The sequence below is a fragment of the Heteronotia binoei genome, chromosome 3 (assembly GCF_032191835.1).
Source record: "Heteronotia binoei isolate CCM8104 ecotype False Entrance Well chromosome 3, APGP_CSIRO_Hbin_v1, whole genome shotgun sequence".
NCBI lineage: Eukaryota > Metazoa > Chordata > Lepidosauria > Squamata > Gekkonidae > Heteronotia > Heteronotia binoei.
This window is the reverse complement of record NC_083225.1, coordinates 88,148,027-88,175,771: the sequence shown is the minus strand read 5'-3', so window position 1 is coordinate 88,175,771 and position 27,745 is coordinate 88,148,027. Positions and strand designations below refer to the sequence as shown.

The following is a 27,745-nucleotide window of genomic DNA, read 5'->3' as shown; positions in this document are numbered from 1 at the left end:
GACTGTCCGATATTTGGGCCCTAAACTGTGAAAGACTTTGTCAGTTAGAAATCAGTATCTTGAATTGATTTAGAAATGAACTGGTTGCCAGTGAAGCAATATTAAAGATGGCATAATGTTGTGGTGATACTATACTGTCAGAAAGCAGGCTGTAGCATTTTAACCAACATAAGCTTACAAGCTGCCTTCAAGGACAGTGCCACATAGAGTGTGTTGCAGCAGATTGTCTGAAAGGTTACAGATGCATGGGTCAGTTGAGTCCAACAGGAGGTAGCTTATGTGTTGTATGAAGACAGTAAAACAGGTCTTGACAAAGTTTCTTTGGACCTTGGAGACAGCCCCAAAACTAAGGAGCCCAGACTCATCCATACCAAATACATTTTTTAAAATCTGTCATGTTAAGCAAGTTTAATGTTGCCTGTAAGTTATAAATGCAGATGCATACACAATTCTGCATAAGAAAGTTAACCAAAAAGGTTGGAACAAAGAAAAAGAAAGTAAAAAATAACTATGTACATAATGCAGTTACATTAAATACATATAATTTAATATTGTAATACATACAGAAATGCTAAAATATTTAAAATAATGCTAAAATATCATTTAAAACATTCCTGTGGTTCACAATGTAAGTACCTAATCCCAATATAAAGACAGATGTCCATTTACATAAATACAGATTTAGAAGTACATATTGTCTTTGTATGCAAGAACCAATACCAAATGCGTTTCAGCACATGGCCTTCCTCAGTGGTATAATACAAATTAAGCACTCCATTAATTTAAAAAAGACATACATAAAACTGATCATAAATGGACACAGAGTCTGGGTACAGATGGACAGCTTAGGGCGGTAGCCTCCCAGCTCAGAAAAAAAGCTAACACAATCTGAGGGACCCCTGGAAGGTCAGACAGTGCACACCCCACTGCTGGAAGAGGGATGGGCTGTGCACGCTTTAGACCGCTCAAGCAAATGGGAGACGTTTTCCTGGTGTTCCCCAGTTGTTCAGACAGCTGGGAAAGGTGACAGGAAAGTGCTTTGGGGATTACAGTAGGCCCTGTACTAAGAACCCTCTAAGCTGTTGGAGGATTGGCTCCATCAGGGGGGCATGGCCAAAAACGCAAAGGAGCTCCTGCTAGAAAAAGAGCCCTGTCAAGATGTAAAATATTTTCTTTGCCCACATATCTTCTTAGGTCCAATCTGAAATGCTCAAAGCTCCAATGGAGTGCTTGTGTAAAACTGGGAAAAAATCAGTTGTTGCCAGCTGACCTGGAGAAATATATCCTGTCCCTTTAATAAAGGATTAATGGATATTATTTACTTCCATCCAACAAAAAACTTCAATAGTCCATTTCCCCACATTAAGTCACTATTAAAGGGACAGGGCATTTCTTATCCATCCCTGACTCCACACCTCAGACCTACCATTGTGTTTCTGGGTATAATAAAGAAACCATAATCATCCTTTTAGATAAGTCACTGAAAGAGAGCTTGTGGATGAGTGGGTATTTTGATGTGGAAATAGTATGTCCATAGTATGTTGAATAACAGGAACCTTACATGACAGAAATGGAATGTTTTGGGAGACTTAAGTGCACTTGTTCTATATACGTGTCAGCAGAAGCAAATATAAAATGTAATTCTGTGATGCCCTGTTTTAACAATATTTAAGTTAAGTATTTTAGTCACCTTGGGAAAAAACCAACAGAATTTTCAAGTCAGCTCGTATATCCATGTCAAAAGGTGGGATGGGTGTAACATAGAAGGCCAGTTAGAATCAGGTGGGGAATGACCTTTTTGTAATATGTTTATACTCAATCATGTGAGTTCAAAGTGCATCTTTATGCCTAAGTACACAGCTATCACTCTTTGATGTGTTTGAAAGCCACCCACCCTCCAAATGCATAAATGGATTTTCCATCTAGAAGGCAACAATGAATAGTGGTAGAAAAGAGGTCTCAAAATAAAGTAATAAAAGCCAAAAAAAATCAGTCCTGTCTGGTTTGTTGGTGGAAGTACACTCAGACAACCCAGGTATAGGGCAATTTGCTCCAGCAATAACATTAATGTCATGTTTACAGCTTCATCTTTGTCACTTCCATTTTGCACCTAGGAAACAGATTGAGCCATATTTCTCTATGGCGTTGCTTCAAGATGTGATTGGAAATCTGTTTGGGGCAGCAGAATAAGGCTTCATAGAGATTACAGGGAAAAGTTTATTTGGACCAATCTCTATGAAATGTAGCTACTAATAAGAGTCATATATTCTGAAGAAAGCATGTTTAAAATATTGGGGTTGATGTTTTGATGCTCAAATATACATAGGGATTCCCAACTTTTATATTATCAGACAGAACATTTGCATCTGTACACATTACAAGAATGCAGATGAAGTGAATATTAGAGCATGTATTTTTGGATGAACAATATAATCTAATCCTAATTATATTTTCTCAGTAGCAAGTCACACTGATTTCATTAGAATTTACTGCCATGAGAATGTATGGGATTACAGTCTGAATTGCCTTCAGATTAGCAATGCTGCACGTCTTAATCTCATGCATAATATATAATAATAGAAATTGCTATTTGAGATGGGAAAACTACTCACAGAATTCTCCTAGGAAGGGAAATGTAACAGGGTACATTTGTGATCACTTAGGCCAGGGGTCCTCAAACTTTTTAAATAGGGGGCCAGTTCACTGTCCCTCAGACTGTTGGAGGGCCGGACTGTTGTGGTGGCTGCTGTTACTGTACAAGGCCGCGGGCCGTCAGTTCTCCGTCTTCTGCATCTCTCTCCCTTCCCCACACCACACACCCCAGCCTGGGAACTCACCTCACCTCAGTATCGCCTCACACTCTGTCTCTGCTGCCTCAGCCCAGTGCCGGAAGTGTGCATTGCTAATGCGAGTTTAGGTTGAACGTCACTTCCGGTCTAATTTTGCCATAACCCGGCGGGCCGCATAAATGTCCTCAGCGGGCCGCATCTGGCCCGCGGGCCGTAGTTTGAGGACCCCTGACTTAGGCAAACCAGTTCTCTGCCCTCCTGGTAGTCCCATCTTTTAATTGAGGGGTTAATATATCTGACAATAGCAGATATATTGCATTGATTATTTCCCTCTTTTGACATGTTTTCACTCGCTAACAAAAGACTACTGTGCAATCCATGCTTCTAAATAAATAAAAACTGCCTAGCAATCAACTTATTTACTTAGAGCAAAGCTATTAACATCATACATTCTGTGACCAGTTTTGCAGCATCTGGTAAACCATTTCCTGTATCAATGATATTTGGAAGGGGCATAAACTGAACTAACAAAGATAGAAGGAAAAGATTGCTAATTAATATATGGAGAGGTCAAGAAGAATGGAACAAAGGAGTTAAGCAGGGCGTTGGTCAAAAAGCAATGATTTCCATACATTAATAAATACTGCTATATGGTTAGAAATTAACATAGGCAAGCAGTATTTACTGCAGCTGCTGTCTAGACATACAACTTGAATAGTAAAGTTGTGGCTGGAGATAATTGCTATTACGATCTCCAGGCAATGGAGATCAGTTCACCTGAAGAAAATAGTCACTTTTGAAAGTGAACTTCTCTGGCATTTTACCCCATTGAAGTTTTTCTCTTCCCCAAATCCTGCCCTCCTTAGGCTCTGCCTCCAAAATCACTGGATATTCCTCAACCCAGAGCTGGCAACCCTGTTGATTGAACATTAAGATACATAACTTAACAAAGCAGTTGTACATGCTCAAGGGAGTTTGCCATCAATGGGGAAATGTGAATTTTGCTAATCATGCAAGTTCTTGCCTGTGGGTTTTTGTCATAACATACAGTGCTGCCATTCAGAAGGAACCTTGCTAATGTAATATAACCCAGCTTGTTCACCATTAAATAGATGGTCTGCAGGTTCAAAAATGTTAGTTCAGAATTTTTAATTATTACACCAATTACAGTTTTCTTCAGCTTCCTTCACTCTTTTCCTCTTAATAGTAAATCTCTCTCTCTGAAAAATTACTGTCTTGGTGCATGGTGTTCCTATTTTATTGCAGGAGGAAAAACACCCACAGAATGAGAGGTTACACATGCTGTATTTTGTCTCAGTTGTGCCCCTTATTTTTAATTGTTCTTCATTTGTGTTGCTTTACGAAATAGCTCTTTCCACTGACTTTTGGAATAATCCTGTATCTTTTGAAGTTGAACTTTCTAGCTATTTTATTGTCCATCTGTGCTTTTGAAAGGCTTTGATTAGCTCTGAGTAAAGAGGCACTGCTCAGTAATTTTCCCTTTTGTTATTAGGAAGGTGTGGTGAGTCAGAAGTTATATTTGTAGAATTCTCTTTAATTATATAAAACCCACTTTTTCTGTTCCTTCTCTTGTGTCTTGCTGATTACTTTTTGCACTTTTCTAAAAGGAAGCTTGCATTTTCAAGAAGTGTGTGAGAGATGTATGTATAAGATATATGCAGATATATTTTATAATTATATCCATTAATTGCCTCCCTAGCACCATAATGTGTGACTGCACAGTACAGCCTCAATTATAGAGCCTGTTAAACTTTATATCTTCCTCATACAAATTGTGTCCACTGGTGATGATAGTCTTGATTCTACAGTTGAACTTAATTTTATTTAAATACTAGGAATAAGACCCATAAGAGAAAAATACAATGGAATCTAGAAAGAAACTCTGGGCAACTGTCCCCTATCCTTGCTGTCTTCCCACCCTCCCAAATGAAGGCAATCACTCCACCACCCATCACTCCACCTCAAGGGGAGCTGATCTCTGCCATCTGGAGAGGACTTGTAATTCTGCAACCCTCACCTGGTGATTGGCAACAGTAGTTCCCCAGGAGGAAATGGCTGGCTTGGAGGGTTGAGTCTATGGCATTGTACATGTCTGAGGTCCCATCCCTCCTCAAATCCACCCACTCCAGACTCCACCCCTCAGATCTGCAGGAATTTCCCAACCTGGAGTTGGTAACTGCTGAGTCACACTGGCTGTCATTAGGGGGCTGCTGCTGAACAGGAACAAGCAGCCAGGCCTAGTTAAGTCAAGCCAGTTAGGTGGCATCAAGTCACCCAGAGGGTATTGCCAGGCCTGTGGTAGCCAACATCCAGGTGGAGCCTGAAGATCTCCTGGGATCACAACTGAACTCCAGACAACAGATCTCTCTCCTCATCCTGAAGAAAATAACTGCTTTGGAGGGTGGACATTATGGCATTATATTCAGTTGAGGGTTCTCCCTTTACTGACAGAAGCAACTTTGGTTACCTAGCAACAGCCTCTGTCTAGCAGCTTCCCCAGTGGCCCAATTCTTGTCTGTCCTGGGGCAAGGCTGAGGGGAGGAGGGAGGGAGGGGGAGTGCCAGGAAAGAGGCAGCTGCCATGGCCTCTGATGAAATGCTTTGTGAGGCCACAGTAGAGCAGCAGCCCTTTCTAAGGCTGATTGATAGAGAGGACATAGAGAAGCATTAGAGGTGTGTCTGTCTCTGCGGTAAGACTGTTTTGGCAGTTGTTCAGTGTTTCTGGGCCTGCAGGGAACAGGGGAGTCAGCCAGTGGGAAGCTAGAGACACTTGGCTGATGCATGATGGGCCAGTGGTTTGTTGATCTTCAAAAAATTTTATTGAATTTCATATAGGGAAAATTGGGTGTGTGTGAGAAAAGAGTAGGGAAAAGAATACAAAAAAGGAGAAAGATACATTACAATTATTTCTACTAAAAGAAGAGGAAAAGGTATATTAGTTAATTATACCTGCAAGTATATGTAGAATTATCACATAAGTATTACCTTTAGATTTTACAAACCTTTGTGACGTTCTAGTATTTTTATAAAATCTTACTATTTTGCAAAGTATTTAGTAACAAACTCCAAATTAATATGATATTACAGAACCAGATTTGTATCTATTAAAAAAAGAAAAGGAAGGGAAGGAAGAACAAGAAATTCTGGTCTTCAATACAAGCTTAAGAGCCTGCAAGAGTTTCGATATAGAGCAACTTTAGCTTTGTTTCTTTATCTGTGTTAAAAACAAGGACGTTTCAAGGTTAAAGAAAGAATTCTCATTACTCCAGATGGAACTCTTAAGTTGAAAAGTTCATTTATAATACGCATGCTCTATGAAGTAATACAGATACTTTTGCACACCCTGTTTGGAAAGTTAGTTCATTTTAAAGGACATGGAATGTATATTTTAAAGTGGGAGCTAAAATAATGAACTGCTTTTAAAGCTTTCACTGTTTCCACCAATAAAAGAACAGAACAAAAGGAGAATACAGTTCTTAATTGTTTTACAACCTTCACGCTAGATGGAGAAGGAATTTTCACTTAATGGGGGGGATTTAGTTCAATCACAGCAGATTCTTCTTGCTAGCTTCCCTGGAAATTAAAAGAATAGTGACTTAATTCATTGGTGGATATCTCAGTGCATGTGGATTTTATCAAAAGGATTTATCATCTTCAACTATTCAAAAAGGAGCAAATATATTCAAGGTATATGTACATTTTCACTTCCCCTGCCCCCTCCACATGCCTATTTATATGTATGTATGCATATATATGCATAAATGTATGTTCAGTTTTAACTATTGTACTCCTAATCACGATAGGATATTAAAGATATATTTAAGAAATTTGGTTATTAAAGAACTATACAAATATATTACACAGCTTATCCTTTTAGCTGATCAGTTTACAGATTAAGAAATTAACTTTCAAACCTTTCAGGTTCATTCAGATTATTCACTACAGAGTCTCCATATATATGTTTAAAATTTTTAAGTTTCCATGATTGTTTATAATTAAGTACCCTTTTGTTCATTTAATATTGTTATCCAAAAGCCAGTTTAGCGTTCCATTATTGCTCTTAATGTTTAATCACCCTGTTAAGCATAAATCATTAAAAGCCCCAATTTTTAACAACAATAATTAAACCTTCATTATGGCTTTAAGATTCACTAATCCCTAAAAACAAAACAAAACAGACTTCCCATTCAATTTAAAAAGTAAAAATTCAGATGAAAATCCCATAATTTTTAAGTCCTGGTTTTGATTTTGAAAAGTATCTTAAAAATCAAAATTCCAGTTTGGTAAAAAAAAGAAAAAGAAAAAAAAGTCCAAAGTATTATGCCAGTGTTATGCCAGCTGTGCCAGTTAACTAGAACAGTCTTACAGTTTCTTCTTCTTAAAAGCCTTCCAGGTTTTAATCCTCTCGATCCTCTTAATTCTTGCAATAGTCCTGTAGATTTTAATTAAATCAGCAAAGTTCTCCCTTCTATCCCTCAGTGATTCCGCAACAAGCTGAAGAACTATGTCAAAGTTACTCTCCCCTCCCTTATTCTTGATAATTTGTGCTTTCTCGTTCTCCTGCAAAAGCACGCATCCCTTCCATTTTAAATTTAGACAATCCATTCTCAAACAACTGCATATCCATCTGTATGTCACCTCGGTTTGGTACGCCATCTTCCCCTCAATTTGGATCAAACCAGTAGCAAAACAGTTAAGATCAGGGAACCAACTAAAAGTCGCAGCAAATCCGTCCAAATTTTTTCTTCTCCTGAATTCCAGTTAAATTTACTTCAATCCAAACGGATCACAAGATAAATTTCTCACATATAAAGTCCCATTCAGCCTTTAATTATATTGTTTTATATTGAAAATCCAATTACTGTTTATTTAATTTTATAACAGATCAGTCCATATATGCATACTCACTCCAATTTTGTCTATGTAAAATAATAGCAATTTTTATGAGTTGATTTTTTTTTTAAATTTAAAAGCCAATCTTCTGTGTGTGGGGGGGGGTCTCCTCTGCCTCTGTCTGAACAGTCAAGTTTGGTATTGTGATAAAAATTTAGCTAATGGGTAACATTTCAAAATAAACATATTTGCAAGGTATATTTTCATTAATTGTAGTAGAAAAACAGTTGAGATCAGATTATTTTATTGCCAATAGCTTGGTGCCAGTCAAAATGGCATTTGCAATGGTAAGACTTCAGGGCAGACAAAGAGTCCCAGAGTTCAGTTGCCACTGAAATCCCTGAATTTGTCCTTCCCCGTGCTTCAGAGACCTCTTTCTGGGGTCTCCTAGGGTATCCAGGTGTTAAATCCGTGCAATTTGGGGGGGGGGGTGATCATAGGAGCTGTGGTTTCCCCCTGATGTTGCTGCACCAAAACTGGAACAGGAACTCCAGGCTAATGGTTCATTGAGTGCACCCGTCAACCAGTGGGAGCACTCCATTTGGCCACCACCATTAGGGAATTATTATCTATGATATTAATCTAAAGGTAAAAAGTAGTCCCCTGTGCACCAGTTGTTTTCTGACTCTGGGGTGATGTTGCATCACAGCATTTTCGTGCCAGACTTTTTTTACGGGGTGGTTTGCCATTGCCTTCCCCAGATATCATCAGGTAACACGGTGTGTGGGGGGGGTTATTGAAGGGAATGAGGTTCTTATCTTCTAACTTCAGGTCTGGTAAGGAGTGCACCTTTTATTAAAACTATTTTTGTGTCCAGTTAGTGAGGCTTTAATGCTGTGCAGCATGAGACATACTGATCCTCTTGATGAGACATGTTGCACAGCCTAAACAGTGAGCTTCAGGGGTCTGAAGTCCCATTGGCCCTCTTGTCACTTGTTCTTGGAGAGGGGCTGTGGCTCAGTGGTAGAGCATCTACTTGGTATGCAGAAGGTCTCAAGTTCAATCCATGGCATTCTCAATTAAAAAGAACCTGGCAGTAGGTGATGTGATGGCCCTCTGCCTGAGACCCTTGAGAGCTGCTGCCAATCTGAATGGGAAATACTGAATTTGATGGACCAAGAGTTTGATTCAGTATAAGGCAGCTTTTTGTGTTTTCAGTTCTGTTAGAACAAGGAAGGTATGTAGGAGCTCTCTAGCAGCATAATACCCTAGAACAAGGGTCCCTAGCCTTTTTGAAGCTAAGGGTACCTTTAGAATTCTAACTTAGGGTGGTGGGTGCAAGTACAAAATGGCTGCCTTAGGGGACCAAGCCAGCTCCAAAATTTCAGAGAATTACATCATGCATAACTGTAATGGTAGCTTAGACATTTCAGTCAGAAACTGTTTAACAGGGGTGCCTTTTAAGATGAACATGTATAAAAATATATTCTTGCATACAAATAGCTTATTTTCAGTCATGCAGTAAAAATTCTTGTGCTATAACAACTGCTGCTAAAACAACTTTTAAAAAATCTGCAGTCAGTCAGATCTTCATTGGCCAATCAGAAACCCTGCTGTTAGAATTTCGATAGGGTGAATATAAATTGAAATCTAGATAAGTTTTTTTTTTAACCAGAAAGACTTGACAGCCAAACTTCCCTTTGAGAATAAAGTGGTAAAGACCTTTCTCTTCCAAAAAGCTTTTAGAATACAGAGGGTTGTTAGATCTAGTCTTTGGTTGTGCGATTTTCTTTTTCTTCTTTCTTTCTTTCTGAAGTTTTTAAAAATGAAACTAGTAGTTTATTAATAAGCAGAATTCTGCATTCTACAATCTACATTCAAATATCATAAAATAACTGACCAACAATCATTACAGGTAATTACCACTAACATAATATTTCAGATAAAACGGTATAATATTTTAAAAGGTTCATGACTGCAATTATACTTTCAACTATAATCTACTTTCAGATAATTTAAAAATAAATCAGATCAGAGAAATATGGATTGATTGGAAGTATACCATGTTCAAATCTAGAGAGGAATTGACAAAAGAAGATCATACCTATATACGTGTATACTGGTTCACGTATTTACAAATCCAGGAGAGGTTTAAGGTTTATTAAAAAAAAACCTTTTGATTTTGAGTGTTCAGAGTCTGGGTTTGAAAAAGAACTATGTGCGATTGATGATCAAGTTATCGTTAAAATGTATAAACTTTTATTGAAATTTGAAACTGAGGAAGAACACGCTGAAGATTGTATCATTAAATGGGCAAAAATGTGGGACATGATATACTAATGGATCAATGAGAATGACATACATACAGAAATGGAAATATCCAGCACTACCTACAGTAGAAGAATGGTTAGAGAAGTTGTTGGACTATGCAGCTACTGCTAAACTTATAGTACTTGTTAGGGAAAAAATAATTACGCCATTTATTAGAGACTGGACACCCCTCATTGACTTTTTTGCATAAAAAAGATAAGGATGACTTGATGATTTGTGGTTTCTCTGTGCCTAAAGGGAATAAAAAGAGAGAGAGTTCATGTTGGTAATTATAAACAAGGGAAATTTTGTAATCAAAATTTTATTTGTTGTAGAGAAAATAGGAAGCCTTTTATATCCCCCTGTCCTTTAATTTTCCTTTTTCCTTTTTTTAAAATATGTTGTAAGGTTTTTGGAAATTTTTACTATCTCTGTGTATCTTCTAGTTTCCCCTTTAATAAAACTAAAATTTGTACTGAAAAAAAAGAAAGAAAAGCTACTGGGCAAAATCCCCACTTAGTCTTGCCTGCTTTCTAAAGACACATGGCAGGTAGCAGCTAAGTTGTCAGCAGATGCCACACTGGGGATCTTTGTTCTAGTGGTGCACATCTCTTCTCTGCTAAAGTTCTGGTGGCTCCTTCCAGCATAGTTTCATCTTGTTCCTTCTGTGGTACATCTTCCTTTCTTCTCTGTAGCCTCCCTGCAGTGCCAGATATGGAATTTGTACTTGCATAGAAGCAGTTTCAGAATATTTTATAGCTCTAGCAGTAGGTGCTAGGCAGCCCAATCCTGGCATAACTAAGGCACTGCTCGTTGACTCCCTGAGGGCTTTGACACGCTCCGGTGGGGTGGGGGGAGGGAAGAAGCTTCATGTCAGACCATTGCCATGGTAACTCCACTGGAGTGCAGACTCTCAGCGTGTGGGCAAGGCTGACAGCAGGAGGGGAGGGTCAGCCCAGGCCCCCCAGATTGAGGGGAGTGGGAAGAAGCAGACCTGGAGAGGCTGATCGCCTTTCCCACCCTGCCCCCTGACAGAGAACTGAGCCAATCATGGGCAGATGGTCAAAGGCAAAGGAGAGAAGTCCCACCAACATGGGGAGGGGACAGGAGTGAGGCTGGGCGTGCGTGCATATGTGAGAGAAACCTGGCTTGCTGCCGAGGTGGGAGCGGGGGGCGAGAAGTGAAAGTGCGGAGCTGCAGGATTGGCCATTCCCGCGGCTGCGGCCACTCATTGTCAGGGATTCATGCTAATGACAAGCAGGCGAGGGGAGTCATGTGCCCTCCCTGCGAGCCATAAAGAAACAGGGAAGACATAGTGCAAGAGTCTGCAAGCAGGGAAACCAGGCAAAATGTGTGTATTGGAATGAGTAGACAGAGTTTCGGCATGCCACCAAGTCCCGCCAGGAAGCCGTCCCTGGCAGGGACACAGAGTCTCACCCTGATGCCCCCCCGCTACTTGCATGGAACCCCTCTCCTGGTGGCAGCAGGACACAGAGTGCGAGGCACCAGCCAGGTGCTCATTGCATTGTTCCCTTCCTCCCCTCTGATACGTGCCATGGGGTGAAAAGACCCTCCAGCTCCCCTGTCCAGCCTCTTGTGCAGGTGGCTCATAGTTTACCCCACTCCCCAAGAAGCAAGCGAGCCCGCCCTCCAAGACATTCCCCCAGGGAGCCCATGGACAGAGTAGAAGAGGGGAGAGGGAGAGGCACAGGGAACGTGCACAAGGTGCCAAGCAGGAGAGACAAAACAGGATAGACAAAGAAGGATTTTATTGTGCTGGAACCGAGTGCAATCGTATCCCAGGTACAGCTTGGACAGTCTTGCCAGGGCCGGGCTCCACTCAGAGCTGCAGGCACAAAAAGCTGAGGGGGGAGGGGTTGGAGCGCCACACATGGACGCCTCTGTGTTGAATTCCCACCTGCAAAACAGAGACAGAGATCAAGAGCACCTACAGGAGGGGTAGCTGGAGCAGGGGGCGGTGTTTCAGCTGGGGACTCTCTTAAAGGGACAGGCTCTGTCCCACCTCCCCGCAGGCATTGGATCAGCTGCCCGACCCCCTCTTGCCCTGCCAGGAGTGGGAATGAGGCAGAGGTCAGACCAAGGGAAGGGGGCCGGGAGTGGCATGAGGATGCTGCCTCATCCAAGTGCCGGAGACGCTGTCACACCACCTGGCCTCAAGCAAGGGGAGGAGGATGATATCGGGGGTGTACAGTCGCACTTACCCAGCCATGGGCAACCATCTTCATATGCTGAGCATCTGGAGGCTGGGTACATGTTGAGACCTGGAAACAAGAGCAGTTAGCACCAGGGGAGAGACCTCGCTCTCCTCCTCGCAAGTCAAGGAGCTTGCCCTACACTATCTAAGCAGCCTTGCTGTGCAGTGTCCACCACCATAGTGCCCTGGCCCTTGCTCTAAGTCTGCGCATCAGGGAGCTCCATGGCAGAGTCCCGTGCAGTGTGCCCTGCCCTACCTAAAGATTTGTGCGGACTGGGACAGAAGGCTTTGTAGGAGGGGGGACTGTGATTGGGTGCTGCAGAGGGGGCTCATCCCACCCAGGGCATGCGGGGATTGGTGTGCTGTTTAGTTGGCTCCCACATGGGTCTACACCTGCATTCCCATCATCATAACTTTGCACCTCTCGGGTGGGGTGTTCCCCTGCTGAAAGATCTTAGGGAGCCGACTAATGGTGGCCATGTCCCTGGGGTGGCCCCCTTGTATGCTGGGGAAGCGGTGCATGCCCCAGTTCTGCTGGTGGCTCAGCATGGTGCTGCTCTGCCAGAAGCCATGGGCGAGCATGCGCTGAGGTGGGTGTAGAGTAGTGCGAGTCCTGTTTACACTGGCGGGGAGGGAGTTAGAGTGGCGGAATTCACACTAACGACAGTGTAGCAGTTAGTTGGCTCCCAATGCACTTTCAGCCCCCCCCCCCCTTAGGACTGCACTGTAAATATATGTCCCCTACAATTTCTCTTTTCTGTGCATGGCCCAAGGATGGAGAGGCATGAATTACAGGTAAGCAAGCTGTCTTGCTCGAAGCCAGTCTTTCAACTAATTACTGAGCTAATTAATTAAAGCAACTACTCTTTCTCCTTCTAATTATTACTTCCTCCATTTACCTAAGAGCTGGAAATCTCTCAGCTCCTATAGAAGCAGTGATAGCACTGCCTCTTTGCATATGTGCTCTCTGTAACAGGAAACCAAGTATGTCTAAAAGGTTTCCTGCTGCCATTCCTTTTAAATTTAGAAGGCTAAGGGATATAGCAGCAGATACTGCCATGTCATTCTAGATATATGTGGCTCTCCACCTTTAGTTTAAGAAACAATGAAGGCCTGCATTTGTATGATACATGTAGATCACTAACTTGCATGTTTATGCTGCACATATAATTAGTTCAGTGTCACCCTTGGGTGTGACACAGAGTGATTCTCGAGGTATGTTTTTTCTTGGTGGGGGGGTGGGGGAAGAAATGCACAATTCTAGTCAGTAGATGGACATATGTAGCAGCAGACAGCATTTGATTTATGGAGGCAGGGCTTGGTTCAGCCACTGTCTTGGGGAGCACTGACTTCAATCACTCTTCTCATCCTTTGTGAGATTTGAGATAGGGAGGGGTAGGGATTTCATAGCACCCACATTGACCTCCCTTTGTGAGGTTTGAGATATGGAGAGGTAGGGGTTTCACAGCACGCACGTTTACTTCCTCCTATCCTACTCAGCCTCTGGTGGCAGAAGCTTAAACAGGTTCTGATAATCCTTGTCTTCCCTTTCCTATAAACCCATATCCTGTGAACCTTCTAGGTCTTACATTATGCTGCTGTGACACTGGCCATGGAGATGCCTGGCAGATTCCCATGCTTGGCCCAGCTGTTGCTGGTCTTTCAGCCTGACCAGATGCCAGGCTCTTGTTGGTCTATCACTTGTTGGAGTTGGGGTTCTGCACCTTACCTGGGCAGCAGTAAGTCTGAAATAGAGTGCCAAGCCAGACGTTAGTATGTTTGCTCCCAGCTGTGATTATAAACCACCATATGCTATGGGTTTTCTGATGTTTATAGTGTATTCTAATCATTGCTATAATTATGTCCTTTATTAGATGATGAGAGCAAAGATTCTCAGGAGTTGGGTGTGACTCTCAGTGTGTGTATTTTCTTGGTGTTGGGTGGGGGGAGAAAAGCACAATTCTAGTCAGGAGTAGATAGCATATGTAGCAACAGACAGCATTAGACACATACACTTTTCTTCTCCATCACCATAGCATATGGAGCAATGCTACATTGGGTTTGTGTCTCTGTACTGCAGTTCAGATGCACTGATGAACCATGATTTGCTGTTAAGTGAATAAGCCTTGTGGGGTGGGGGTGGGGTCCTTGGTCACATGTGGCACAATAATTAAATGCATCTGCTTTCATGGGAAGCCATAATTTAATGTTGTCTGGAGTATGCCTGTTAGCCCTGCAGGGCTTAAGATATGAAGCTAGAACAGTGGCTGCAAGTATGATGGCAATGATTAGTGAAGTAAAAGAGGTTTTATTATATTTCTCTATTCTTTGAATTATCTACGTAAATGTTGATACTGACTTGAAACTGCAAGTATGAGTTGTGTTATAGTTATTCAGTTTAATGCTTTCTTTGGCAGAACTGGTGTATTTTGCTTCAGATTACTCAAGCATTGAATTATTTTGAGCTAAACTTGACTCTGTATACACAGCTGAATATTATCCTTCCGTTCCAGGCCTTATTGGTCTGTCATTGATAACTTCATTACAGGATTTATATCTGTGGAATATTACTGGTGTACAAGTGCAGTTTTAGTTTGCATAATATATATTCACAGATGATACTTCTGCTTTGTAAACAAGATAGCTTACTATGGTAGAAAATGAGATTGCGTCTAGTGATAGGATCCTTATCAACCTGTTACTATTGCTGATCTCATCCAAGAGCTGCCTCTTGAACTAACTTAATGGCAGTTGTTATATGCAGCACTGTATAAGTGAGTGGAGAGCTTGGCATCAGCCCCCAAAAGAACAACCAGTATCTTCATTCCTGCCTCATCCCATTTCATCTGGTGATCAGATGGGTGGTCAGCTTGTCAGGTATTCCTCACTTGTAGAAGACCTAGGCATGGAGCTCTCACTCCCTGTGGACTGCCACTAGGTGACTGCCAGTGGTGTTCATTCAGTTGCTGTTTGTCAGCTGGCTGCTGCCCCGTGTAGATGTGCTAGGCATGATATGACTGGGATGCAGATAGGGCATTGTATTGGCCACTATGGGTGTTTTAAAACAATATCTGGGGAACTTTGACTATCAGACAAAGGGAATTTTGACTATCAAAAGCTTATACCCTGACATTCTTGTTGGTGTCTAAGGTGCTATTGGACTTGAATCTAGGTGTTAAAACAAGAGGTGACTATGTTGCCATGCTTGATTTCAGAATGTATAAAGATAGAACTGATATACTGTGCTTGTGGTATAGATAGAGATGCTGCCATATTCTGCCATCCATGGACCCATATGCCTTACCCTCTTTGATAGTAAATACTGAGCTATCGCCTTCATTGTGACACCTTTTTTTTTACATGACTTCCTGGAACTGAAGCTATAGCTATAACATCTCTTTAGCATTCTTGTACTGCAAAACTTACTCATTTATGGGTTATTTATTTAGAAAATGACCTGCTTGAGGTCAAGAACATAAGAGAAGCCATGTTGGATCAGGCCAACGGCCCATCCAGTCCAACACTCTGTGTCCCACAGTGCCCAAATACCCAGGTGCCATCAGGAGATCCATCAATGGGGCCAGGACACTAGAAGTCTTCACACTGTTGTCCCTCCCAAGCACCAAGAATACAGAACATCACTTGCCCCAGACAGAGTTCCAACAATACACTGTGACTAATAGCCACTGATCTGCTCCATATGTTTATCCAATCCCCTCTTGAATCTGGCTATGCTTGTAGCTGCCGCCACCCATGTGTTAATCACCCTTTGGGTGAAGAAGTACTTTCTTTTATCCATTCTAACCCAACTGCTCAGCAATTTCATTGAGTTCCTGTATTGTGAAAAAGGGAGAAAAGTACTTCTTTCTCTACCTTCTATGCATAATCTTGTAAACCTCTATCATGTCACCCCTCAGTCAACATTTCTCCAAGCTAAAGAGCTGCTAGCGTTTTAACATTTCTTTATAGGGAAAGAGTTCCAACCCTTTAATCCTTCTAGTTGCCCTTTTCTGCACTTTTTCCAATGTTATAATATCTTTTTTGAGGTGCAGTGACCAGAATTATACACAGTACTCCAAATGCACCATCGATTTATACAGGGGCATTATGATACTGGCTGAATCCCCTTCCTAATAATTCCCAGCATAGTGTTGGCCTTTTTTATTGTAATCACACACTATCTCGACATTTTCAGTTAGTTATCTACCACAACCCCAAGATCTCTCTCTTGGCCAGTCTCCTCCGGTTCACACCCCATCAACTTGTATTTATAGTTAGGATTTTTGGCCCCAATGTGCATTACCTTGCACTTGGCCACATTGAACCTCATTTGCCACATTGACACCCACTTGCCAAGCCTCAACAGATCCCTTTGGAGTGTCTCACAATCCTCTCTGGATCTTACCACCCTGAACAATTTCATGTCTTCCGCAAACTTAGCCACTTCACTGCTTACTCCCACTGCTTAATGAACTGCTTAATTACTTCACTGCTTAATGAACAAGTTAAAAAGTATCAGACCCAGTACTGAGCCCTGTGGCACCCCACTACTTACCAGCCTCCATGGAAAAAATTGCCCATTTATACTCACTCTCTGTTTTCTATTAATTAGCCAGTTAGAGCCTTTTACCCAATGACTCTTGAGCTTACTTAGGAGCCTTTGCTGCGGAACTTTATCAAAAGCTTTCTGGAAGTCAAGATAAACAACATCTATTGGGTCCCCTTTGTCCACACGTTTGTTCACCCCCTCAAAGAACTCTAACAAGTTAGTGAGACAAGATATTCCCTTACAAAACCCATGCTGATTCTTCCTCAGTAATTTTTGTTCATCAGTGTGCCTACTAATTCTCTCTTTAATAACAGTCTCCACTAACTTTCCTGATATTGAAGTCTGACTAACTGGCCTGTAATTTCCCGGATCTTCTCTGGAACCCCTTAAAAAGATAGGGGTGACATTAGCTACTTTCCAGTCCTCCGGTACAGAGGCAGACTTTAATGAAAGATTACACAGATCCACAATTTCATCTTTGAGTTCTTTCAGAACTCTTGGATGTATGCCATCCGGGCCTGGTGACTTATCAAGCTTCCCACTCTCACAGCTTTCCACAAACTATGCAAAACTGAATTATTTAAAAGGGCTTTTCTACTCAGCTGATAGGGTAGCACTGTTACAAAAGACTTCACAACATTACTTGGATAAAAGTGTTGGGGACTGTAGTCTGTACTACTGTGTATAGCTTGCTGTGGGTTGACTCCTGTTGGGTAATTTTGCATCATTTAATGTGTCATGTTAACACCTGTGCTTTACTTGAGTTCTGTGTTTCAGACTTCTAGTTGGATGTACAACCCACATCCTTTTTGTTTATTGAATGTCCCATCCTGTTAATTGTATTGACTCTGTGTAATCCACCTTGAGTCCCAGTGAGAAAGGTGGAGTATAAATAGTCAGTGAATATAACCTCAGCACAAGAGCAAGCCAGAAAAACAAATGAATTCCAGTATGGGGTGTGTGTGTTTAATGCCCTGTGTTCTGCTTGGTACAGACACTGGTTTGCATAGCTGCAGAATAACCTTGTCAATTATGTTGGGGAATTAGCCACTCCAAGGGAGTTTCTGAAAAGAACACACATTTCTTGGACTAATGCTCATTGAATGAAGATAGTGCACGTGTGATAATCCATTCACTGACAGACAAAGATGAATAAGGAATCAATGGAAATACTATAGCTTCTGTTCAGGTGGCAAGTTATCATACCTGCTACTTCAGTGCTATGCCCTGGTTTCCAGACAGTGTGCATGGTGACACATCTTCAGAATGAAGATGCTGTGAAAACATGTGAAGTCAATACCTTCTGGAAGTAGCTGGCTTCAAGGCAGACATGATGGTTCAGAGAAGGTTTTCAGTGAATGGGGTTTTGTGATCACACCTACCCATTTTTGGTGATAAGCCTTTGCATGCCTACTTGATAATGCCATACAAACAAGCCTGTGGTTGCATACAAATGCCAGGCTTGGAACTGCTTGGAGTGGGCCATAGCAATCCTCACAGTGAAACTGTGTGTATATCCAGTATCCATGGGGACAAATTGCACTAAAGAAGACATTGTGAAGAAAAATCAATCTGCATAATGTTATATAGCTTAACAATCACCTCTTTCTTGTGAATGACATCACTCAGCACCAATATTCCCTCTAAGCTGTGGAGTCTTGTGAGCAAAAATTCTACTTCTTGAGCTACTGGCATTAAAGTTGTGAGCTACTGCATAAATTGGTTTGCTCTGGGGCCATTTTTCCTGAGCTATGTGTGAGCTGGAGGCAAAAATACCTGTGAGCTAGCTCACACTAACTCAGCTTAGAGGGAGCACTTTCAGCACCATGTATGCATTCTTGCTTCTATGAAAAGATCCACGTGTTGTATTGGTTGGAAAGGAACCAGTTTGTGATTATCTGCTTAAGTTGATGGCCATGAAGCTGGTGAGACAATTGGCCGTGCCCAGGTAGAGAGTGGCTTTAGCTTGGCAGGTCCCTGAGGAATGGGGGTTTTGTGCATGTTTTGAGCAAAAGATTGAGCAAGATGTGATCAGTGTTGGCACTTGGATAATCTGTCTAGTTCCAAGGAATGGAACAACCCTGTTTCTTCATTTCAGGAGCTACTGCTGTGGAGCTCCTAATAACAGCATATCTGGTGGGGTTTCCCCAGTTTTTTCCTTCTTTCCACCTTCGCTTAATCTTGCCTGTCACTGTCACCTCTTTTTCTCCCCCTTTAAGTTTTCCCTTGCTGTCTCCACAGCCCTCATAACTCTTCTTTATTTCCTTCATGACTTCTGCAATATCCATCTTCCCATTCCACTTCCTCCTCCATTTTTTCATTCCTTGTAGGCGAAACAGACTCAGCTGGTTGCTAATAATAATCAGATTTATTAAAAATAGGCACATGGAAATCTTTTGCCCCAAGCAGGGTTATGACCTCTGTCTAAGCTCAGAAGGTAGAATTAACCAGGTGAAATACTTAAGCATGCTTTTAGTGAGGACAGAAAAAAATAAAGGTCATCAAAGTCAGTGTATGGACTACAAGACAGGCCTTGACAACAATCTCTGGTCATAATGGTGCACTACACATCCAGTTCATATCAGGTGTATTTAGCCTCCATTTTGATGGATCTCCACAATGACATGGTAAGAGCTGTTCTTTGCCTTTTCAGGGAAGGCTCAGTGTTCATATAGGTCCATCTCTATGCCTGTTAATATTCTCATTTTATGCAGAGCCCCTTTAGAAGTGACAGATGGCTGCCTGCTCAGTATAGCTGCCTGAGGGCAAGCAGTGCCTCCCGCATGAAACCAGTGAAATTGAAGCATTCCAACTGACATGCCAGCCTTTCAAGCCTAGGCTCCATGTTGATTGGGGTCTCAGTATTATTTTTGCCTCAAGTTGTGACATCCACAACACACTTTTAGAGGAACTCTGCAATCTACATCTTACTGCTAGGCAGGAGTGCCTTCCTCAGAGTCCCTCATGGAATTTTGGCACATTGTTCAATTGCTGATTTTGCTGTGTCCTGAGGGACCCCTTCTAGGGCTATTTTGCTCTGACATTGCAAGGCTATAGCTAGGCCATCAACAAGCATTCAGCACTTGCCAGTGTCCAGATGCAGAGACTTGGAACTTCAGATGCCTTTGGCTATTTTCTAGCTGATAGCCATGGATACTGTGCTATTTACAGGAACAGTGCTAGGGATGCTGTCTGCTGCCTGGATACAAAATGGTACTGAAGGTTCTTCAAACTAGGGGATGGGCAGTCAGCAGGTTAGATAGCTGGTCATATACCCTGGCTCCTGACATCCAGATCAATAGAACTGGGGAAGTGGGCTTCAATCTGCAGTTCTGCCTGGACCTTCCCTGCAACATCCTCAGAAACTCCATTTTTTAAAAAAAGTAATCTGCCTCATACTTGTGATCTTTGGGTGTTTCTTGTGGTGTGCCTACAGGCTGTGCCGAGACTTACTCTGTCATCTAGCCAAGTGGCACAAGAACTGCCCACTCTAATTACTACAGTCTCAGACACTACCTGATTCTGGCATTGTTGGTCTGTCTCTTAATTGTAAATGCTGGATTGGTTATTGAAGCACATATTTGTTTGTTTTGGGGATGAAGTGAAGCTGTGATTCTTTGGGAGAGCACAAAACAACTTCTTTCCTCCTCCTTATGCTATATATTTGACTTTGCAGTATCTTGAGAACTACACAGCTTTGAAAATGTGCAGCTTTTATTCTGTTTATTAACAGGTTTGTTCTTTGCTATATTTTAACAGATCTAAAGAGAGAAGCAAGTATCTGTCACATGTTGAAACATCCTCATATTGTTGAACTTTTGGAGACATACAGTTCTGATGGAATGCTTTATATGGTTTTTGAATTGTAAGTGTTATTTTTGTCATTCTTGGCTTACTGCACAAAATATGTGGGTTAAGGGCACAGTTAAATTGAACAAAACTGAGCTGCCAGATTAATATGAGGCCAATTAACTTTGTTTGTAACAATAGTTAAACTTATTGTTGAATAATATAAGCGGTTCTTTAAAGACTGCTCAAAATAGATGTAACCTCACTTATGTCGCCTAGAGCCTTACATTGTACTAAATAGGTGATTCATAAAATGAATATATAAATATAAATTGATATTAAAACAATCTTTGAGGGAGATCATATTAGGTTGGTGTATTTCATAAAGAACATAATGCATTCTCTAGGAAGCTGAATTCTTTTAAACTAGTAATTCACATTTTTACTGTCTAAATATCTAAATTTATTATCGATTAAAAATATTGGCTATGTCAATTCCATAGCCGTTGTTAGGATTGCCAGGTCCAATCTTCTCCCCAGTGAGGGGATTTGGGGGGCGTTCCAGGGGTGTGTGGCCATTCCCAATGTGATTATATTACACAGAGTGATATCACAATCCTGATGCAGCATGTGCGTGCACACACCATGCACTTTCCCCCCCAACCATTTAAAGAGAACCTTCCCTTTAAATGGGGGGGGGGAGTGAGGGCCACTCACACATGCCATGCAAGAGGAAATCTGGCCTCTTGCAGGGTAGGAGCTGGTGGGCCCCTCATGTCTGCCCTGTAAGAGGTGAACTGACTTCTTGTAGGGCAGGAGCCAGCAGCCCCCATTAGGAAAGAGCGGGCACCACGTACACCTGCCCTGCAATTTGCTGCTTGCAGGGCAAGTGAGCGTAGCATTCACACTTCTCTGTTTCCTTGCAGAAGGGGAGGGAGAACAGTGGCTGCCTGGTGGTTACTCTTGGGGGTGGGTCCTCCCCTGCCAACCACCTGCTGGCTGCGGACTGGAGTCCACGAAATCAGATCCCCTGCCCCTACCTGTTATTCCTGTGAAAACCATTATATTTATATTAAGATGTTTATTTTTCAAAGTTGACTCACTAAAATATTTGACATGCACAGCTAGTTAAAAAAAAATCTGCACTTGTTATTGGGGAAATAAGATCCATTATTTCTTGCAATTACATCTAGTTTGTAAGCTGGTCCCTTATCTAGACTCTGCCAACCTAGTTATGCTGATCCGTGCTACTGTAACACCCAGATTCACCTACTTGAACAAGCTGTACATGGGGCTGCCTTTGAAGAAGTCTTGGAAACTTCAGTTGATACAAAGTACAGCAGCAATATTCCTGTCTGGGATCATTTGCTCAGAACACATAACTTCTAGGCACAATTCAGACTCCTGGCTGTTTGCTTTAAAGCTCATAATGACATAGACCCCTAGTGCTTAGCTGTACATCTCCCATATATCCCATGTACTGGTTATGTTCTTCAAATAGTCTTCTCTTTTGGAGCCCTCTCTCAGGACTGTCCAAACAATTTCCATACTTTTAGCTGCAGCCAAAAGTGTAATTGCACTCCATTGGGAAAATCAATCTAGTCCAAAACAACGCCAATAGTGTGTGTGTATAAATATAAAATGTCTATAAATATGAATATTTATACACACACACACATACATATACTATAGTTCATGTATATTATGGCTAAAATAAATAGCACTCAGATAATGGTTCTCAACACTCAAAAAGGTTTTTTACAGCTACATGGTTTCCTATTTTGGAAATCCTGGCAATACAGGAAGAAATATCCAAAGAAATAGATGAATTTTGTTTATGGTAACTGAAGATTATTACAGTATGTCACAGCTTGTATAACAGTGTAAATGTGCTGTCCCCTCAGAATTACGCAACACACAGCCATTAATGTCTAAACTGCTGGCAACAAAAGTGAGTACACCCCTAAGTGATAATGTCCAAATAGGGCCCTATGTGTCAATATTTTGTGTGGCCACCATTATTTTCCAGCACTGCCTTAACCTTCTTGGGCATAGAGTTCACCAGAGCTTCACAGATTGCCACTGGAGTCCTCTTCCACTCCTCCATGACGACGTCACGTAGCTGCTGGATGTTAGAGACCTTGCGCACCTCCACCTTCCGTTTCAGGATGCCCCACAGATGCTCAATAGGGTTTAGGTCTGGAGACATGCTTGGCCAGTCCATCACCTTTACCCTCAGCTTCTTTAACAAGACAGTGGTTGTTTTGGAGGTGTGTTTGGGGTTGTTATCATGTTGGAATACTGCCCTGAGGCCCAGTCTCCGAAGGGAGGGGATCATGCTCTGCTTCAGTATGTCATAGTACATGCTGGCATTCATGGTTCCCTCAATGAACTGTAGCTCCCCAGTGCCAGCAGCACTCATGCAGCCCCAGACCATGACATTCCCACCACCGTGCTTGACTGTAGACAAGACACACCTGTCTTTGTACTCCTCCCAAAGCCAACCTCTGGATATGACGCTGAGCACGGGCACTCAGCTTCTTTGGTTGACCATGGCGAAGCCTGTTCTGAGTGGAACCTGTCCTGTTAAACCACTGTATGGTCTTGGCCACCGTGCTGCAGCTCAGTTTCAGGGTCTTGGCAATCTTTTTATAGCCTAGGCCATCTTTATGTAGAGCAACAATTTGTTTTTTCAGCTCCTCAGAGAGTTCATTGCCATGAGGTACCATGTGGAACTTCCAGTGACTAGTATGAGGGAGTGAGAGTGATAACCTGCTCCCCCTTCACACCTGATACCTTGTACCACTAACGAGTCATATGACACCAGGGAGGAAAAACGGCTACTTGGGCCCCATTTGGACATTATCACTTAGGGGTGTACTCACTTTTGTTGCCAGCAGTTTAGACATTAATGGCTGTGTGTTGCATAATTTTGAGGGGACGGCACATTTACACTGTTATACAAGCTGTACTCACTACTTTACATTGTAGCCAAGTGTCATTTCTTCAGTTTTGTCACATGAAAAGATATACTTAAATATTTACAAAATGTGAGGGGATGTACTCACTTCTGTGACATACCGTATATGTACTTAAGTTCATTTCTATATGTAATTAGGGCATTTCTGAGCAGGAACACACACAGGAACGCAGTTCCGGCTGGCTTGGCATCGGGGGTGTGGCCTAATATGTAAATGAATTCCTGCTGGGCTATTTCGACAAAAAAAAGCCCTGTATGTAATAATTATTTTTTAAGATGATCATTTTATGCTTGCTGTAACGTGTATTTCTTAGCTATTAAATAAAAACTGTTTAACTCAGAAAGTAATAGGTATAGGTCAGAAGGTTTTTTCTAAAGTGGATCTAGTGCTTTGGATGCTCTGTCCCAGATAGTCCAAGCTAGCCTGATCTTGTCAGTTCTTGGAGGCTAAGCAGGATCGGACCTAGTCAATATTTGGAAAGAAATCCTTCAGCGAATACCAGAGTTGTGATGTGGAAGCAGCCGATGGCTAACCACCTCTGTCTCTTGCCTTGAAAACCCCATGGAAACCCCCCCCCCCAAAAAAAAAAAATCAGAGTGGTTGCCAAGAACCTTCCTTTGCTATATTCAGGAAGGCATATAAAACATTTTAATTCCAGAGGGCAAACTCTTTTGATAGACTATATTTGTAGTCTTGTTACTTGGGCTGTTATTTTTGCATCCTTATGACTTGCTACATTATTAGCCACCTTGAGTCTGTACTCATAAGGCAGTATATTAATATTTTAAATAAATAAATAGACCTTATGTGAACTTTGATTTCATCCATTAGTAAATTTAAAATGGGGTTCAATAGGTTATCACATTACAAGAGAGTTACTTAGCTGTGTAAGTAACATGGAAGTGCTGTGTTTTCTAAATTACACATTCTTTATCCATTCAGTGATGTCATAAATACCACTAACTCTTGAGTTTCCCTTTTCTTACCCTTCTCAATAATGAATGAAAAGTGGATGGAAAACTGTAAATCCAATTAGGTTATCTCGTTACTAGATAAGTTTGTAAAGTGCATTTTTTTATTTATGGAAAGCACTTGAAGACTTCTCTGGGGAAAAGAGAAGGAAATCATACTTTATTGTGAGTCTATCTCCCTCTACTGGTGAAAAGTTAATTGTGCTGTATAGGATGTGTTTGCCTTTTGGAATTCAGATTAAATTTTTATCCAAAAAAAGTGAAACTAGTTTTTATGGTTATAAATGCATTGTTAATTCTAGAGACATCTGTCAGAACAGTAAAATCAGTAATCAAAGAAAGCAATTGATGATATAATTCACCAGATTACTAGTTAGTAGTTGAGTTGAAATTGGAGTCTTAATGGTCCCAATTATGTGGGAAAAACAAAAAGATGAAACTGATCTTACTGCATGTCAGCCTGTTTCCTTGTTAATAGATTGGAAACAATTATAACTTAGATTACTGAGTTGGAAAGGATGAATATAAATAGTAGGGTTTTCAAATACACATGCACATAAGTGCTATTCAAACAGAATAGTATTCCTTGTACCTTCTATCAAAATGCTGGGGAAACGTCTTCTCTGTTTTCTCAAGTTTCTCTTTAAATATTAGGAAGGTCAAAATAGCCTTGAGACTAGTCAGTGCTTACATTAACATTGCTTCTAAGCCTGAGAGTATATCTTAATTACCAACACTAAAAACTACTAGCATAAAATGCTGAAAAAATTGTGCAGTATATTCAAACCTAGCAGCTTATTGCAGTGCACTAAATACATAAGGTAGTAGGATACAGGAAGACAATAGAAGCAATACAAAGGAAGCCTGCAGTGTCCTCAGAAGTGTGTACTATATTGCTGTTCATTAGCTACAGCCATGTTGTACAGCAGTTTCTCACACAGTTATCAAAAAACATATGTATTGTAACGTATGAAGTAGGGGTGTGCAAAAAAGAAATACAGAATTACACGGATTCGGAAATACACGGGGCCAAAAAATACGGAATACCGTGTATTTCCAATCACCGTACTCGGAATAGCCGCATATACGGTAGAAGCGCGGCTATTTCCGAATATACGGCCCCGTTATACCCTATGGCCATTGAAATCAATGGCAAAATAGGGTATATTGGAAGCCGCCTGGAGGGGAGGGGGTTTGAGGGAGAGCCCCCAAATTTGCAAAGGACTTGCAGGGTACTCTCCCCTACAAACCCCCCAAGTTCCAAAAAGATTGGGCCAGAGGGTCCCATTCCAGGGACACTCAAAGAGGGTGTCCCTATCCCACCATTATACCCTATGGGCCATTGAAATCAATGGCAACATAGGGCATAATTAGAGGCTACTGGGGGGCAGGGGATTTGAGGGAGAGCCCCAAAAACTTCAGGGAACCCTCAGGGGACTTTCCTCTACAAAACCCCCAAGTCTCAAAAAGATTGGGCCAGGGGGTCCCTGTCTTTGGGCTCCCCAAAAGGCCCATTGCCAACAATGATGGGGAAAGCCCAGTTAGCCACTTCCTCCACTATTATTGCTTTGGGGAAAGTGGCTCTGGAAAGAGGGGGGTTTGAGGGAGAGGCCCCAAAACTGCAGGGCAGCTTCAGGGGATTCCCCAGCATGAAACCCCCCTGGCCCAAAAAGACTGCACCCATCTGTGGGCACCCCAAAAGGAACACTCTTCCCAATGGTGAGAAAAAAAAACAATTAGAGCCACTTCCTCACTGTAATTGTTGTGGGAAAAGTGGCTCTGGGGAGAAGGAGGTTTTGAGGAGAGCCCTCCAAACTGCTGTGCAGTTTCAGGGCACTGTCCCACACAAAACCCACAAGGCCAAAAAAACATTGGACCAAGGGGTCCAATTCCTGGGGCACCCAAAGCCAAACCTAACTTCACACCAGAGAATCTCTGTAGGACCCAAATGCACTACATCCATCTACTCTTATGAACCCTGCAGGCCTGGAAGGAACAAATATAAATCCAGTTGCCAACATCACTGCCACACAAAACACAATCTGCTCAAGGTCTGCTCTGCAGACCTGGCTGCAGCAAACCCAGATGCCAGCTCTCCACCCCTGCCCCAAACAACACCTTTGCCACGGAGGAGAGGGCCAGCCAGACCCCCTCCTTTTTACCCAGTAGTCCAATGGAGACGTTTCCTGTGACTCGTTGGGCTCCGAAAGATAGTCCCTCACCATCGCAGCACCTGTCTTCGCTCTCAGGGGCCTACCACTCCCAGAGTGGCCAACGAGCCGCCCGATGAGTGTCATCTCAGGACTCTTCGTGGCGTGAGTCTGGTGGGAAACATTGCCTAACCGGGGAGGTTGGGGATGAACAGCAGTGGAAGTGGCAGATGAGCTGCTTTCACCCCCCTCCTCAGTTACCGGCACTGGACGCCCCCTGACTCTGCAACACTCAACCTTCCGGGAGAGCTCGTCTCGCCAGCGATCGAGCTCGTTGGCCCGCTCTGCGATTGTGCCCTTAAGGTGCGGGTCTAACATGGTCGCCATCATGTAGACCTTATCCTGGGTGAATGTCTGAAAGCGGGCCTCAAGCCCTTCCTGCAGCCTAACAACCAGGGCGTGCACCACTGGAAGAATGTCTGCATGGCCTTGAGCTGGCACTAGAAGCGAGGCCAGATCCTCACGGGCCATGTGGACCATGGGAACGACCACTGCGATGCTCGCCATGTCAGATGAGAGCTTTATGTGTGGATCTTGAAGGGCCCAAGAACCTCCACAGTCTGAGAAATGACCACCCAATCCTCTTGGGTGAGACAGTTCTCATCCTGAAAGACCCTCGTCTCAGAGACAAAGGCATCCAGGGCTGCTCTCTGCTCCACCATGCGCTACAGCATGGCACAGGTGGAGTTCCAGCATGTGCTGATGTCACCGATCAGGCGGTGCCCTGGCACACCTGTCAGTGTCTGTTTCTTATGCAGCAGATACGAATCTGTATTGCTGCATGAGAAATGACCCATGATGTGCCGACACTTCTGGAGCAGAAGTCGGTACTCATGGGTTGCGGCTAGATACCGACGATCCTGGCTTTTCGTCTGGCCCAATGTGTCCTTAACCACGAGGTGGAAAAGGTGGGCCACGCAAGGAAGGCATTTTAGGCCCTGACGCTGAACAGCCACCTTGATGTTGGAGCCGCCATCAGTCACCACGAAGCCCATGGCAACGTCCCCGCTGCCTACCCAGCCCTCTAACTGCCGTGAGAGGATGGCTCTGAGAGTGTCCACCATGTGCGGTGCGTCGA

General features: G+C 42.5%; 1 protein-coding gene across 20 annotated transcripts in view; it reads left to right on the top strand.

The window, feature by feature from the left end:
• Positions 1 to 27,745, top strand: part of CASK (calcium/calmodulin dependent serine protein kinase) — a 382,103-nt gene that overhangs the window by 80,215 nt on the left and 274,143 nt on the right. For all 20 annotated transcript variants that reach the window (XM_060234164.1, XM_060234158.1, XM_060234148.1 and 17 more), the window contains exon 3: positions 20,476 to 20,581. In XM_060234164.1, coding sequence (XP_060090147.1) covers positions 20,476 to 20,581 — 106 coding nt within the window. The remainder of the gene's footprint in view (positions 1 to 20,475; positions 20,582 to 27,745) is intronic.